Source organism: Centruroides sculpturatus, unplaced genomic scaffold, assembly GCF_000671375.1.
Source record: "Centruroides sculpturatus isolate CEXI.00-Female unplaced genomic scaffold, Cexi_2.0 scaffold113, whole genome shotgun sequence".
Classification (NCBI taxonomy): domain Eukaryota; kingdom Metazoa; phylum Arthropoda; class Arachnida; order Scorpiones; family Buthidae; genus Centruroides; species Centruroides sculpturatus.
The window spans coordinates 240,599-258,189 of record NW_019385770.1 but is presented as its reverse complement, the minus strand read 5'-3'; the positions used below and the strand labels follow the sequence as shown (position 1 = coordinate 258,189).

General features: G+C 29.3%; 1 protein-coding gene and 1 pseudogene across 1 annotated transcript; one reads left to right on the top strand and one right to left on the bottom strand.

The window, feature by feature from the left end:
• The first annotated feature begins 4,679 nt into the window (after nt 1-4,679).
• Nucleotides 4,680-8,704, top strand: LOC111641983. Its single transcript, XM_023388241.1, has 8 exons — nt 4,680-5,067; nt 5,393-5,611; nt 5,686-5,786; nt 6,073-6,127; nt 6,433-6,507; nt 6,833-7,051; nt 7,126-7,180; nt 7,987-8,704. Exons 1-8 carry the CDS (start codon nt 4,703-4,705, stop codon nt 8,494-8,496), a joined length of 1,599 nt encoding a protein of 532 aa, XP_023244009.1. The 5' UTR covers nt 4,680-4,702; the 3' UTR covers nt 8,497-8,704.
• LOC111641971 lies at nt 8,702-10,396 on the bottom strand (annotated as a pseudogene).
• Nucleotides 10,397-17,591: the final 7,195 nt, after the last annotated feature.

Genomic DNA, 17,591 nt, shown 5'->3' with positions numbered 1-17,591 from the left:
TGGTGTAGTTGTTGTCTGTATGCTGTCATGTTTGTTTCGAGTCTTGTGATTGCATAATAAGTGCGGATGATAAACTCGTTCATTTCTGTTGTCCATTTCATCCATTGGCGTGGTTTTCCAGCCTTTGTGGTCTGTGGATGCATTGCCACATAAACACCAAGGCTAGGTTGATTCCTCACATATGTTGAGGGCATTGCAGTAGCCACCGGTAACCAAGGGAGACTGCGGCCTATTTTTCGAACGTGAGCCTCTGCCTAACCCACGAACGCAAACCTTATTAACCTGGGCAATGTCTGAGCCGGCATCACACTTTGATCTGGTTACTACCATAATAATTATCTCCACAGAATGTGGGTGTGGTCACTCTTAGCTTCATTTCTCCCCATAGACCTTACTGGCATGGGTGTCCCTACCAGGAGCTTGTGCTCCAGCCTGCATTGCTCTATGGTTCAGTAAAATTACTGGGCTCTTCCACCACGACCAGGTGGTGACCACGGGAGAGTTATTATTATCAAACACTACTGAAACTTAAACTTATACTAACTACATAATTGTTTCAAATTACTGTATATTATCTACTAATTTAAGAACAATATTAGGTTGGATTGTTTAATAAATATTTAGAATAAAAAAAACTAAATACAGTAGAGCGTCGTTTATCCAAATCAATTGGGACTGGGATTGTTTGGTAAATCGATATTTCGGATAACCGATTATGTACAAAAATATATATTAACCTATCTCGTGTTGCTTTGCGTTGAATTTTCGTCGATGTTAAGCCTAACGAAGACTATTGTATCGTTAAAAATTATTTTTCTATTTTGTACAAACAAAATAAATATATTGAAAAATATAAAAACAATAAAAAAAATTATACTTCAGAAGTTAATTTAGTGTGAAAAATGTAAAATATTTGAGTATCCCAAGATATAGCCAAAAATTGCAGCGCAACAGCGCTGGCGAAAATTTAAATTTGTTGACTGGAATTCTTTCGGATAACCGACGCTCTACTGTATATTTGTATTATATTTCACTGTTTTATTCAGCTGGATGAGCTTGTTTATCTTTAATTAGTTCATTGTCTCTTGGTGTAATTTTAGATAATTTAACACGTATTGTTTTTCGATGTTGGGTAATACTCTACACTTGGAACTTTTTACAGCTACTGCAAAACAGTTATTCACAAAGATAAAAGGTAGCGAACGGAATCAAAGCACGGAAAGCTTTCTTGCTGATAACTGAATATTCATCTTTAATATTATACCGAAATTAGCACGGTTTGAGATTGGAATATTGATTTCAACGTTGAATCAGAAAGAATGTTAAAGTCCTGCACTGCTTTTTCTTTCTTTGAGATCTGGGAGTGTACTCCTTAAAAGGGTCGCTAACACACTCCTATAATTTGTTTGATTTCATCTTTAGAGATGTATTTTTCATATATAGCTGTAATGTGGACAAGTACTTCGTAATAACAGTATTCACCTATTTTTCTATTTTATTGTTTACGTAGAAATTGATTCAAACAAGAAAACATGGTATAATGTTTTTTTATAATTTTTTCTTTATTATTTTTTACAGGGTCAGCTTTTTAAAGCGTTCAACCTTGCTTGAAAACTAAAAAGTATTTGAGCAAATCCAAAACATATTTTTGTGAGTGTCTGTTGCCTTGTCGAACTAGAGAGCAACCTCTTTGTCCTTCAAACTGTATATTCAAACTATAGAATCAGTAGGATAGACGATGTATCTACAGATATTAGCGATCAGCTAGATGGCTAATGTTTGTAGATATATCGTACATTCTACTGATTCTATTATTAGAAAAAGGTATTTTGAGAAGTTGATTACCAGCTTTCTCTCACAGTATAATTTCGGCCATATCTATACCAGCAAGCGAAATTAACTGCCTTGCAATTGTGTGAGGCTTCTTACTTCGGACGATTACGTAAGCCATTTTAAAAGTAGCCAGAAGACCATTACTGTCAATTGTACAATGCTTATAAACTTTTTTTGGTCCATTTAGTTTCCGTTAATTTTCTTACAAAAATTCCCTTGGTTTCTCAACTAAATTTGGACGAAGAGTTTTGATGTACCGTTTAAATTTACTAGGTAGCAATAATTAGCGAATGTTCTCCCTAACTCAAGATCGATGATTTGGCTCACAGCATGTAATAAACAGAAAAGGCTTCGAGGTGTTTAGAAAAGTTTAGGCCCGAATCGTTTCACATTCTTTAATATTAATCTAATTAATGATTTTTCTGATAGGAAATATAAGATAATAAATGACAGCAAAATTAACACTATCCCCGAAAAACTCATTTATGTAGAAAAAAAATAAGCCTATTCGAAAGTTATCATTTTATCATTTCTATCCACTGAGTAGGAGCGAGAGAATAACCTCGACGCGGCGCCATTGTCAAAGTTCGTATTATTTGGCAACCAAAGAATAAGAACCATTGCATTAGAGAAAATAACTCTGTAATTGCTAGTATTATTTAATTGTACAACTACATACATATATGTAATTGTACAATTATATGTACACAATAATGTATAAAAATGCAGAAATAAATAATAGATATTCAGTTGACTAGAATATTCCAAGAAAAATTAATATTTTTATTATTGAATCACTCGTAATTTCATTCATTTATATTTCACACGAATACACTTAATTCATGTATATTGTATTTCTTGCATAACTTCAAACGGAACGTTCAACGATTTTACCAGGTTATTTCTGAAAATGTACACTACTGTATGCGTGCAAATTGAAAACTCCTCGCAGCACAGAAGTAAAATAGTAAAATTGTATTTTGATAAAAGATTTAATCAAACCTCATACTATTATACGAATACAAGTAAATATTCCTTCATGCATAAACTAATAATTAAATTGTTGTTATTAAAAATACGCAAATACTAAAGTAAAAATTTTATCGATATATTTTTAATAACCTGTGTTGTGTTCAATTCATTATTAGTTCGATTATGCTTCTCTTATATATATAAACAGAATTATAAATTATATTATTCAGAAAAAGCAGATTAAATAATTGACCATTAGAAAAACTACTGTTATCGACATTCCGGAAAAATTTTTGTTTCGATACAGAAATTGTCGAAATTCCGTCTAAATGGACTTTTCTCATACGTCATTTCAATTTTGACAGATATTTCCGTTGCTTTTAATGGATTAATGAATTATGGATATTCAACATCATCACAAATGAAAACTAAAGTTTTAAATTCAAAAGGAAACTATAAAAACTAAATTTTTATTGCATTTTTCAGCTTAATTATCCTCTCGTTAATTGAGAATTTAGTTAACTATAGTTAGATGTTACTGTCTGGTCGAAAAATAATTTCAGAAATATGATTTTCACCAAAGCTGATAATTCAGACAGTCGTTCTTCCATCCGTACGTCCGTTTGTTTGATCGCCTGTCTTCGCTTAATGAGGAAAACGTTGTTACATAAATGACCGCCAAGGACACAGCTTAGAGACAGGATGCCCCACTTAAGTATATAAAACGACCGACACAGTCCGGCAATCAATTTAATGCAGTATACTGTTATCGCTCATCCACAAATATAATAAAATAGACAAATTAATTAATGCATATCGAAACGCTTAATTATAAGTTATGCTACATAAATTGCTTAAAAATTAATATTACATTTTGATACAGGACTGTACAAAAGTGCAGAAAGCAACAGTAAACTAAATAATACGATAAACACAAAAAAGTGAACCGAGAGATATACACAAGTAAATGAAAAAGATAAAATCTTGTTTGTTTATAAATATCCAAGGCGTTTGTAGCATTATAATGCTTTTCACATATATCTGAACTTAAAACTTATGGTTCAATATAAAAAAGTAGAATATATAAAAGTATATTCAACCTTGCTTGAAAACTAAAAAGTATTTGAGCAAATCCAAAACATATTTTTGTGAGTGTCTGTTGCCTTGTCGAACTAGAGAGCAACCTCTTTTGCTGATGAAAATGTTTAAATAATTCGATAATACTAAGTTCAGCTGTCTCTGCTGTAACTACATGCCCGGGCTATCCACCTATCTAAACCAATTGTCGTTTCGTTTCGTTTACGTCAGCCGTTATGCTCAACTCCATTTTCTGATCCCATCGCAAAGTTTCAACTTTTATCTAACTATTACAGATATGTTTTTTAACCGTGTCAAGCGACTCATCGGCGTAATATTTGAGACAAAGTTCCCTCATTCCAGACAAGACAAAATCTCAAAAGCAGATAATTTTAACCAGTGACTTTAATTTATCCAACACCTTAACCGATTAAATTTAATCCGACATTATTTTATTATTACAGTAAGGCTTCGATTATCCGAATCAATTGGGACTGGGGTTGTTCGAATAACTGGTATTTCGGATAACCGATTATATAAAAAAAATAGTTTAACGTATCCGATGTTGACATTTTTGTTCGTTGCGTGTCGCTTCGCGTTGACTTTTCGTAGATGTTAAGCCTAACGAAGACTATTGTAACGTTAAAAATTATTTTTTTATTTTGTACAAAGAAAATAAATGTATTAAAAAATATAAAAACAATAAAAAATTATACTACAGAAGTTAATTTAGTATCAAAAACGTAAAATATTTGAGTAGCCCAAGATATTCGCTATTAGCGCAAGATATTAACTATAGAGGGCGCTGTATTTTTACAAAATGGCTACTCTATCTGGGTCGTTTGTTAGTCGTCAGTGTAAAATGAATTATATATTACTATCTGATGTAATGAAATATGCTACTTGTAGCAGTTCATCGAGAAATTTTATAGAAGGAGAACAAGTATTACTAGCAGGACACGTCATTTTATGTGGTATTGTCGAGAAAAACGAGCAAGATCGTGCTGTACATTTTTGTGCTCTTTGTCTGCAAACATCAGCATTGACTTCTATCCCACACAAAATTACTGGAATTTTAAAGTTTATCGACATATCATATAAAATTGACAGCGTAACTTGTTCCTGTAAAGCTGGACAATCGGGAAAATGCAAACATTGCTTGGCAGTATTACTCTATCTTAACAGGTAAGTTTGTTTTTTTCTACAACACGATACGTATTTTAGTGTAATATAAGTAGCTAATTAGTATTGAAGGTTAATTAATTAGGTTTTTTTAAGATTTAATAATGTTTATATTTACTTCTAGATTCAATATATCTTAATCTAGTAATTCTTTACGTTTTAGTTATTATACTACATTCTTTCCACTTGCTTTTTTATTGTTTTACCTCATTTTTGTAACAATAAATAAATAACTAAAATTATGATGAATTTATTTAATTATAGAAATTAATATATGAAAAAAGTTTGGGTAGTTGCTTAATTAATAATGAATTATCATTATCTTTAGAAATAACATAGAAGGACTTGAGAAATTATCTAAGACAGACTTGGAATGTTCTTGGAACAGATTAAAAGAAAATGTCCATTCTAATTACGAAATAATACCAATAAAGAAATTTTGCCATACTGGATCTAATATTAGCAGACTAGCTTTAAATATTGATCCCGAAAAATGCTTAAACATTTTAACAGAAGTTACACCAAATTCTTCACTAACAAAACATATGTAAGTTTTATCTGTTTTAAATTATATGAAATGATTGGTATAATATATTAAGTTTATTATTATTATTATTATAGGAAAGGACGGAAAAGCCTTGCATCATTATCAGAAATAAAGAGAGATATCAACAGAGTTAANGCTGTATTTTTACAAAATGGCTACTCTATCTGGGTCGTTTGTTAGTCGTCAGTGTAAAATGAATTATATATTACTATCTGATGTAATGAAATATGCTACTTGTAGCAGTTCATCGAGAAATTTTATAGAAGGAGAACAAGTATTACTAGCAGGACACGTCATTTTATGTGGTATTGTCGAGAAAAACGAGCAAGATCGTTCTGTACATTTTTGTGCTCTTTATCTGCAAACATCAGCATTGACTTCTATCCCACACAAAATTACTGGAATTTTAAAGTTTATCGACATATCATATAAAATTGACAGCGTAACTTGTTCCTTTAAAGCTGGACAATCGGGAAAATGCAAACATTGCTTTGCTGTATTACTGTATTCTAACAGGTAAGCTTGTTTTTCTTTTCTACGACACGATACGTATTTTAGTGTAATATAAGTAGCTAATTAGTATTGAAGATTAATTAATTAGGTTTTTTTAATGGTTAAAGTCCAGATACGTATACTGTCATACGGCTCATCTTTGATTCCAGCAAACCAAAGAAAGGAAACAGTGGGGACGCACGTTCTAACGTAACCTAACCTATTCTAATAAAGTACCATAATTATTACCAANCATCAGCATTGACTTCTATCCCACACAAAATTACTGGAATTTTAAAGTTTATCGACATATCATATAAAATTGACAGCGTAACTTGTTCCTGTAAAGCTGGACAATCGGGAAAATGCAAACATTGCTTGGCAGTATTACTCTATCTTAACAGGTAAGTTTGTTTTTTTCTACAACACGATACGTATTTTAGTGTAATATAAGTAGCTAATTAGTATTGAAGGTTAATTAATTAGGTTTTTTTAAGATTTAATAATGTTTATATTTACTTCTAGATTCAATATATCTTAATCTAGTAATTCTTTACGTTTTAGTTATTATACTACATTCTTTCCACTTGCTTTTTTATTGTTTTACCTCATTTTTGTAACAATAAATAAATAACTAAAATTATGATGAATTTATTTAATTATAGAAATTAATATATGAAAAAAGTTTGGGTAGTTGCTTAATTAATAATGAATTATCATTATCTTTAGAAATAACATAGAAGGACTTGAGAAATTATCTAAGACAGACTTGGAATGTTCTTGGAACAGATTAAAAGAAAATGTCCATTCTAATTACGAAATAATACCAATAAAGAAATTTTGCCATACTGGATCTAATATTAGCAGACTAGCTTTAAATATTGATCCCGAAAAATGCTTAAACATTTTAACAGAAGTTACACCAAATTCTTCACTAACAAAACATATGTAAGTTTTATCTGTTTTAAATTATATGAAATGATTGGTATAATATATTAAGTTTATTATTATTATTATTATAGGAAAGGACGGAAAAGCCTTGCATCATTATCAGAAATAAAGAGAGATATCAACAGAGTTAATCAGAATAATGATGTCAATGTCAATGCTATTTTCTCCCACATTCAAAATTTTAGTTCAATTGGAATTTTTAATTATAATAAATTGTATTATACAAGTGTTATAAAAAAAGAATTAATATTAACTTTTAAAGATATTGGTTTAGAAGATTTGCCAAAAAGTTTGATTTGTTATTATAAAAATAAAGTTATGGTCACCAATGAAGAATGTAAGAGAATTTGTGTGAAAAGCAAAGTAAATAAAATATTATGGAAGAACGAGAGGAACAAAAGAATTACAGGCAGTATATGCTATAAATTTTATACATAGCATTTCAATTGTAATTCGAATTGGAATGAAAAATTTCAAAATGCAATATTTTTGGGGGTAATGAAAATACAGCATATGGCCTCTTGCATGAAAATGATGCAAGAGAATTGTATTCTTCACATTCTGGCAAGAAAATTATAGAATTTGGCCTGATTATTTCACCAGCTTTGCCATGGTTAGGATATACTCCTGATGGAATAATAATAAAACAAAATATTCCAACTTCTCTTTTACAAATAAAGTGTCCAGTAAAGGAAAGGAATGAACCTATCCAAGCCTTAATTCAGAAGAATGCATTGAAATTTATTACCATTAATGGTGAAAATGTTGAATTAAGAAATAGACATAAATATTATGGTCAGGTTCAGCTAGGGTTACCAATAACTAATTTGCCAGTGTGTAATTTTGTTATACAGTATATTCATTATTTAATAATTCATTTATTTCTTTTGAAGTAGAAAAAGATGATGAATTTTTAAGTAAATTTATTTNAGCGCAATATTTTTGGGGGGAATGAAAATACAGCATATGGCCTCTTGCATGAAAATGATGCAAGAGAATTGTATTCTTCACATTCTGGCAAGAGAATTGTAGAATTTGGCCTGATTATTTCACCAGCTTTGCCATGGTTAGGATATACTCCTGATGGAATAATAATAAAACAAAATATTCCAACTTCTCTTTTAGAAATAAAGTGCCCAGTAAAGGGAAGGAATGAACCTATTCAAGCCTTAATTCAAAAGAATGCATTGAAATTTATTACAATTAATGGTGAAAATGTTGAATTAAGAAAGAGACATAAATATTATGGTCAGGTTCAGCTAGGGTTACTAATAACTAATTTGCCAGTGTGTGATTTTGTTATATATTCATCATTTGATAATTCATTTATTTCTTTTGAAGTAAAAAAAGATGATGAATTTTTAAATAAATTTATTTCAATATTAAAAGAAGTATATTTTAATAAAATGCTTCCATTTTTAGTTAATGAAAGTAATGAGTAGATTAAAAGTATATAAACATTTAAAAAGTTTTTTCTTTTCTAATACATAATGCTTGTTTAACATGGATGTTCTAATTGAAAGATTATCTTGTAAATATCTTATTAAATGAAAATTGTAAAAAAATCTTGTGTATGAATATCTTATTAAATGACAACTGTAAAAATCTTGTGTGTGATAATGTATTAAAAATATAAACAATTACACAATTATTAAAATAATTTTTATTTACAATATGGTAATTTTGAATTAAAATTTGTCATCTGACAGTATAGGAGAAGAAAGATTCCCTACAGCTGTTGCAATAATTAAAAGTTCATCAATAACAGAAGTCATTTTCCAGGGAAGTCTTGCTGAAAATATCTTAAACTGTTTAATTCGCTGAATAAATCTGTCAACGTGCACTCTGGCACATGCAATATCCTTTGTTCTCAGTGCTTCACATTTATTTAGTTGTTTATTTTTTTTCAAAAATGGTGGTTGAATTACTTCTATTCCTTTTTCTAAACAAAGTTTATCAATTAAAAAGCCTTTATCAACCATCACTGAGTCACTATAAGGTGTTAATAAATTTAAGATATCACTCTGTTCAAAGATTGCCTTATCAGAAGTTCTACCTCCATATGCACTACTTTAAAATGTTGCAATTCCACCTGGTGAAACACCTATTAAAAATTTTATAGTTGTGTCACCTTTANTTTAAGATATCACTCTGTTCAAAGATTGCCTTATCAGAAGTTCTGCCTCCATATGCACTACTTAAAAATGTTGCAATTCCACCTGGTGAAACACCTATTAAAAATTTTATAGTTGTGTCACCTTTATAGTGTGAGTAGCAACGTATTCGACACTTTAAACACTTTGGTCTCTGCACTGTAATTTCTGAGCAGTCCAAAATTACTTCTACATTATGAAACTTGTCGAAAAATTTAGGCATATTTTCTCAAATATTTGTTTTTGATGGCCAAACAATTGCACACTTAAGTACGGAAGCAAGAATTTTCACACGGGTAAAATATTCTACTTTCAGTTGGTACAGAACAATGAAAAAATATAGATATAACAGAAAAAGAAATATTTAATTTCATTTTGATTAGGACCATAAAAAGTTTATCTTCAAAAGAAAAATTAGTATTACTGATTTGTTTTGTTTTACATACATCACTAAAAAGTTTAACAATAGCATTAAATAGTTCAAAAGTTGGTATACCAGTAATGGAATTTAGTTGGGATTCTGTCTTAATGAAATTACGTATATTTACCAAAAATTCTGCAGTGGATATTTGTATGCCAACTGATCTGTGACATTTTAAATTTTTATCATAATTAGAATTGCATAACATTAAAAGTGTTTCAGCAGCTTCTCTATCATTAATTTCAGACTCAATTGCATGGGAAGTTTCTTCTATTTGTTCTCTATCACTGATTTCTGACTCAATTGCATGGGAAGTTTCTTCTGTCTGATACGTTTTTTCTGAAAACTTATTTCTTTTAATTCTTTTAGAACATGTTTTTGTACAAATACTGCTCTCTGGTAAAAGTAAACTTGGTACGGCAGTTTTCTTTAAATGTCTTCTTTTACATGCATATGCTAAAGTATAAATAAGAATTATTTCACAATTTGAATAGAATTACATTTTATTGAAGATAATCCTATAGTATAGGTTAAAAATGAATACAAATACTAAATTACTTTATATTTAGACTCTATGCAATCTTTTTCAGTTTGATTTTTTAATACTATCGAATTACAATAATCTAAACATATTTATAAAAACATGATAGCATATTTACATGACAAAATATAATCTTCAGGAATAAAATGTTTCGAACATACTAACATATATTTCGTAACTTTTTTGCCAATTCTTAGCAGTCGAATCCACTCTTTCCGTCGGTTACATTCCTGAAATTCTCCGAATTCTGATTTACCAAAAATCATCTGTTTTTCATGTGGGAATACATGAAAACTTATATTGGGATCACGTATGGCTTTGGAATTACAATTTGGAACACAACAGAAAGCTTTACTTTTACTATTCATCTTTACTGTTGACAATATACGAAGAACATTCAAACGACCCAGATAGAGTAGTTCGGTTTTTAAACACTGGAGGGCGAGCATCCGATGAAAACGCGAATAGCCAAAGATTGCAGCGCCACAACACTAGCGAAAATTTAAATTTGTCGACTGGAATTCTTTCGGATGATTGACTTTCGGATAATCGACGCTCTAGTGTATCATTATTTTCTTATGTTTTAGTTTTGTTTAATTTTACTTCGTTATTACACTTATACACTTTTCGTCAATTTTCTTCTTTTCTCAACAATAAATCATTTTCATTTGTGACATACATATTGCTACTCAAACTACTCGCCGAGGCTGAATACTTCGAGAATATCGTCTCGAGTTTTTCGATCTTACCGATATAGTTATAATTTTAGAAAATTGTTTTACATTAATGAAACTCTAATTTAAAACCTTCACGACACGTTTTATTTTTTTCAGATCCATCCAAAGAAGATGTGATAAAGTTTTCCACAACTGTTCGTATAGTTTTTATCATTTAATAATAATTATTTATAATTTTTAATGATTTCTTAAATTTTTAGTATCAAAAAACTTTTCTTGAGCACATTCGAAATGGAACTCTACATAAATATATAGCATTTCCCTTTTCCACGCTCTGTAAGTACAAGAAATTCAGGTAAGAAATAAAAAACAATCTCGTTATAATATAGAATGTGTTTAAGTAACCAATTACCATAATAGTACTTAATTCAGTAGTACATACAACAGCTATATTCAATCACATTTATTAATATAGAAATTATTGTTTTCAAATATACGTGTTACGTATATTACTATATTCGTCAACATAGAAAAATTCGAAAACTAAACCAAATATAAATGCTTAGTGCGGAATAATATAATTGTTTGTTTTCGTTTATATACAGATTTATTTTTAATATATTTAACTCAAGGAAAGAAAAGCTAACTTCATTAGAATTAGACTTCATTTCATGTATACGTTTTAAATACTTTACAGTGTAGAGGACGTAGCTACGTTAATTACAGTAACTTTTCCTAACAGTCGAAAATAGTCTTATATGAGCGACAAATTAAAAGAGATAGTAAAATAGTGTTTCTAACGATAGCTGTTTCATCGAATCCCGTTTACCGGTGCATTATATGAATAGAGTGTAATATACTTTCGAAATAAAGAAATTTTTCGTATGTCTGACCTAGTGTAACAGCTATTCGTTTTATTTTTTAAAAATCAAAACACTACAGTATCGTGCGCGTAAAAATCAAAAACTCCGGTTATATCATCGCTTTTGAAACTGTGATGAGTTTCCATTCACTCCAAAATGTTGTGACTCAAAGTTTTTTCAGTAAAATAAAGTGTCTTATCTCTCGTTTTTTAATTTGAAATATCACTTGTATATAACTAACATATTAAAATTACTGTAAACAAAATTATAATGTTTTGACGTAAGTTCTCTAAAATCATCCGACATCAATAGTATTCTTACGTCACATTTCCATGGATTATTTCGTTATTCGGAAAAATATAAAAATAAAAAGAAATTGGCATTGGAAAACAGTAAACAAAATTTTCACTTTTTGTCTCTTTCACTTATCACACTTTTGTCTTATTTTTTTAAAATAATTTTACGTAATTTATCGTTTCGTAGAGCCACGTAGGTATTTGCGCCATTCATAAAATGTTACTCTTGTATATTTCAATTTAGATGTGAACTTTCCAAACTGAATGGAACTGACTTCGTTGATTTTGTGGAACAAGTAAAAAATGGGGTATGTTAGACAATTCGTATTTGCATAAAGTTTATTATATTCTATACTTTTTTTGTTTTAGTGTAACCTAACAAAATCACCTTCTTTAACTTTATCAAAAGAAAAAAATTAATAATGATAAATTATCGCTAGTTTATTATTAAAAATCATTACATTTTCACTTTTAAAGAGGAAGGAGAATATTAATGCCAATCTTTATGTTGTGCGAAAGTAACTAAATTTAATTTATTACATTTTTTTATTACTAATTTATAAATTTTAAGCGAAAAAATTAATTTATTGTGTTTAACTTTATCTTGAAATTAAAAAAAAATATATATATATATATTTTGTTAAATTACTTTAACTCGTCAGTATATTTATTTCCTGAGCGTGACTGTTGTTCACAAGTAAATAAATGCATTAAGTAATGTTATTTAATAAAATAGTGTGCTACTTTTCGTGTTAATTATAATTGATTTATTTTAAAACAGTTTTAAATTTATTGAAAAGAACATTACAACGATAAAATCAGATTTTGAATTAGGAATTTAAAACATTACAAAGAAAACATAAGTATGAAATCAGCCTCTTTTCTTCTCCGTGTATTTTAACTTCATTAGTTTGTAGTGTATGTCTTTAAAGGATGTTTTCATACAATTTGTTTAAAAGAAAACTGTAGTATTTCTCGGAATTCACATTATTTCAGTTCAAAAATTTCCTCTGAAAAGTGATCAATAAATGTGGGGCACAACAGGATTGATAAAAAACATTGTACAGGAGTAACTCTGTACGAATTTCAAGGTAGAAAGCGTATATTTTACATTAAATAAATAAAAAGTATGATTAAAATTTGCAGCCTCGCATTGTGACAATGTTAAAATAAACATTTTCTCAAATCTATATTATTTTTATTTGCTCTTTACGAAATTATTAGCAGAAACATAATTATTAACATATATCGAAAACTATCGATATTACGTTTTAACAGGACGCTGACATCGTTGATCAGCAACAGATTATTACTGCTTATATGATTGACTTTGTGGAGTTTACTTCAATTAACATGTTCTTCCCTATGCATTTCGTCATTAAAAACAAGAATTTAGAACTTTCCTGGAAATCACTAATTTCTCCTTTCTCTTTTTGGGTAAGTAACGCTTAAATGTTTAATTAATACAAGGTTTTAAATCTTATTTCAAACACAGAAAAACCTTTCATATAAAGGTGTGGCTGGCCATTTTATTCTGTACTTTGGTGGCTGGAATACTCATATTTATAATACTCAGTTACGACAAATCAACAGAAGACAAGAACAAGGGTTGGAATAAAAGAAGATTCGTTTGGTTTCTGTTCGGAAGTTTACTCAATCAAGGTAAGTATCAACGTATAACAAGACAATATTTTTATTTAAAAACTGTATTTGGTGAACATTATTTATTTCGTTTTTATTTCAGGAGCCGATTTGAAAGTCGTTAGACGTTCACCCTCCAGAGTGGCCTTGGTCTTCTGGATGCTTCCCGTTTTGATCATATGTTGGGCTTATGGTGGAACGTTAACTTCATTTATGATTAACAAGGAAAAACAGTCATTGCCGAAAACGTTCGAAGAATTAGCATCAGCTGTCCAAAAAGGAGAATTTACTTGTACTGCACCTCATCACCCGAATGTGATGAACTTCTTTAAGGTACGTTGCTCTTCGTAAATGTGTTAAAAAATATATTTCACATAAAAAATATTTCAAATCTCTTTATAAATACAGTAAAATCCGTGAAGTGTACAGATAGATATTTAGGTAGCGTTATCGTATTGAGAGTTTGAAACTTTACTCTAAAAATGCGTAAATTGCTTCATTAAAAATTCAGAAATCTAAAGTTGTTTTCAAATTAACAATTTATTTTTATTGTTTAATTTGAAGGAAACGTTTAATTTCAGAAAGATGATGTTTCTCTTGAAAAAGACAAAAAAAAAACTTTAATAATTTTGACGTTTTCAAATTACAATAGTCTCTTCTTTTTTTAATTTTTTGTTCTGTTTTCATTCTGTTATCTTTATATGTTTTTTTATTAAGATATCATTTTAACAAGTTAAATTTCCAATTTTCTAAACAATTTTTGCTGAAAATGCTGTTGCAAATGTTAGTTCAAATTTTCACTTTTGCTTTTACAATAACAATCTGTAATCTGTTCACATTTGCGGAAACAGAAAACAACAAAAAAAGAACTGCGGCTTTTTACTATAGAGTGTAAAAGCTAGTTAAGTAAATGCGTATATATCTATCGTAAAATTTCGTGACCCGGAAAGAGATTGCAGAAAGCATTGTAATCAGTGAAAGAAAGTGAGGTTAGGCCTGATGGTTGCTCATACAAGAAAGAGAGAAATTTTTCAAACAATCAATGGCTACAGGTTTCGTGATGGTTTCGATTGATTTAGCTCTTAGTATTGCGAAGGAAAGCTATTATGTTCTTTTTTGAAAAAAAAAAAACAAGATTCTAAAAACATATCCACTAGCTAGAAATGTATCTAGTTTTCTTTGTAGGAAAACTGAGAAGTCATCTATGGCAGTACCAGGTTTTATTCCTATGGAAAATAGGTGGATATTTCTGATCAGGTCAGTACAGGAAAATGAAAAGCAATGTGATAACACGATTGACCCGAAAACTTAAATAATTAAAAAATGAAGAAAACTTCCTCGGTATTTTCTTCAACTGTCGATCGAGTTAACGACAGATTTTTGAAACTAATCGTAAACAAATGACGATATTCTTGTTATTATCTTTCATAGATAACTTTGTAAATTACAGTTTTTGTTCATTATTCACAATCGATTATAAAAATATTGAACATTTGAAGAAACTCATTCTCAAAAAAATGATTACAGTATACTGTTTATATCAGAAAGCTTTGTATATAAATATTAAAGCACAGTGTAATAATTAAAATGAAATTCGGCCACAATCCATTTCGCCATCTGAAATATATTTTATATACCGGATGTACAGTACTTATCATTAAATAACACACCTTACAGCTGAACGAAGACTTTTACAAGAGATATGTTTATTATACGGAAGTAATTCAAAATTAAAATTACTTTATTCAAATAATATAAATTTCGATTATTAAAATTCGGCATTTAGAGAATCGGACATTTTCTAGAATCGAAAATTAGACGATTGGCGTGGAGATAAGGTGACAGGCTACTAGTTTAATAAAAAAATAAAGAATGGTGATTTATGCAAAATGAATGATTTTAAATTTGTATACAGGGGAATGAGAGATTGTGGGAATATGTATAAAGCTCATATTATTGAGTCTGTTTGACTTTTTGTAATAAATCACAGTTATTAAAATTATATTGAATAACGCCAACAAAAAGAAATTGATTACGAATATCCAGTATGACAATCGTGGTTTTTCTACCAGATCGATTTAATAAACATCTAACTGAAAAGGTTATTAATGCACTAAACAATCGAATAGATTTAAAATTTGTGTACACAGGCATGAGAGGGCTGAATAAAGCTCATAATTAGTTTTTTTTTTAAATATTTACTTTTAAACTGAATTTATTTTTAGGACAAAATAAGTAAATGCCATTTTTTATACTTTAAAATTGCTTAACTTTTTTAACTGAATTTTTAAACATTTATCCAAATTTTCATCTTTCTAAATTTTTGGGGGAGAACTCTCATTATTCTACTACTTATTGACCTGAGAAATTTGGAATAAAATCCAGGTGAGTAACCACAGGAGGTAGTTCATAGTGGGTTGTCCCTCACATCTAGCCCTTCCCATTTTCAGTCTGACTGAATTCATGATAAAAATGGAAAAAAAAAGCTGTCTTATTAACCACAGAGCAAAAAAAAAATTATTATATAATTCAAACCCTAGCTTTATACAAATTAAAGTATTTTAAAAAGTAAAATAATATTTGAAATATCATAAAACTCACCTTTTCTAATTGTCTATGAGCTGATATCTGATATAATCGTATTATTCCATCTAATAATTCTATACAGGCTTCATAATCATCTTTTTCTCCAAATTTTATTGTTTTATCTGGTAACTTTGAATTTTCTGCATTTTGAAATTTAGTATAATAAATTAAAATAAAATAGTAATAAAGATAAATTTATTTACACAAATATATATTATTACTACAAATTAAGTGGCCAGAAATAAAAAAAATCTTAAATATTTGGTATATTATAACTATTTTGTGAATTTTGGCAAAAATAATATATAATGATTTCTGAAAGTAAAAAATTATACCAATTTGATGATTCATATCAATCTTAACTGAAATCTTAATTATTTGAAAACATTACATTCTGTAAAAAAAGCTTTACCTGACTAGAGCAAATCTAATTTACTTATAGTACAGGTAGGCTTCCTACAACGCGGTAGATACGTTCCTTGAAAATACCGCGTTGTGGGAAATCACGTTATAGGAGACACCAACTCAATACAAAAACTGGGATTCGGTTCTAAAAAGAGAAAAACTTGGCATTTGAATGGCGTTTTTAAATTTTTCAAACCAGCCATTGGTAGCCACGAATTTAACACTGGTTTCATCAGCTGACCAGTGGCATAGCATAGTGGGGTCGGCACTTTTAGGGGGCGGCAAAATTTCACAATAAATAATAATAATAATATCTTGTAAAAATTTGAACCATTTCATTTCATATTTTTATCGCACCTACGATTCGGACCGATTGAAATGAGCACGGAATTGTTCATTACTTATTCTGTGACAAAACTGAATTTTAGTCTTTTAAATTGAGATACCTAAATAAGGGGGCAGTAAAATTTTCCTCCGCCCCGGGCGGCTGACACCCACACTACGCCACTGCAGCTGACGACTGTCCCATTTGTTTTAAATAATCAAATATTTTTAAGGCTTTGTGTTTAAGTGCAGTTTTATTTAAAGGCAACCGTTTCTTGTTCATATCTTCTACCCATAATATTAGCGCTTGTTCCATTTTTTACATTATAGGTGCTCTTGGACTAGCAACATTTTTCGCAAGAATAGATGATCCGGATGCAACCAAATTTCTAATCTTTTCTCCCGATTGCTTAATCAACCTATAGTCGACTCATTTAAATTAAAATGAATACTAATACCAGCTATCCACTCTTGATTTTTAATTCAATCCAAAATTTCTATCTTTGAAGAGTTATAAATTTCCTTTTTAACGACGGTCCTTTCTTTTCATTCGGCATTGTTATGGCTAAAATTTTTTCAATCAGTTTTGTGGACAGTAAAAATCGCAAAAAATAACTTTTCTTCACTATG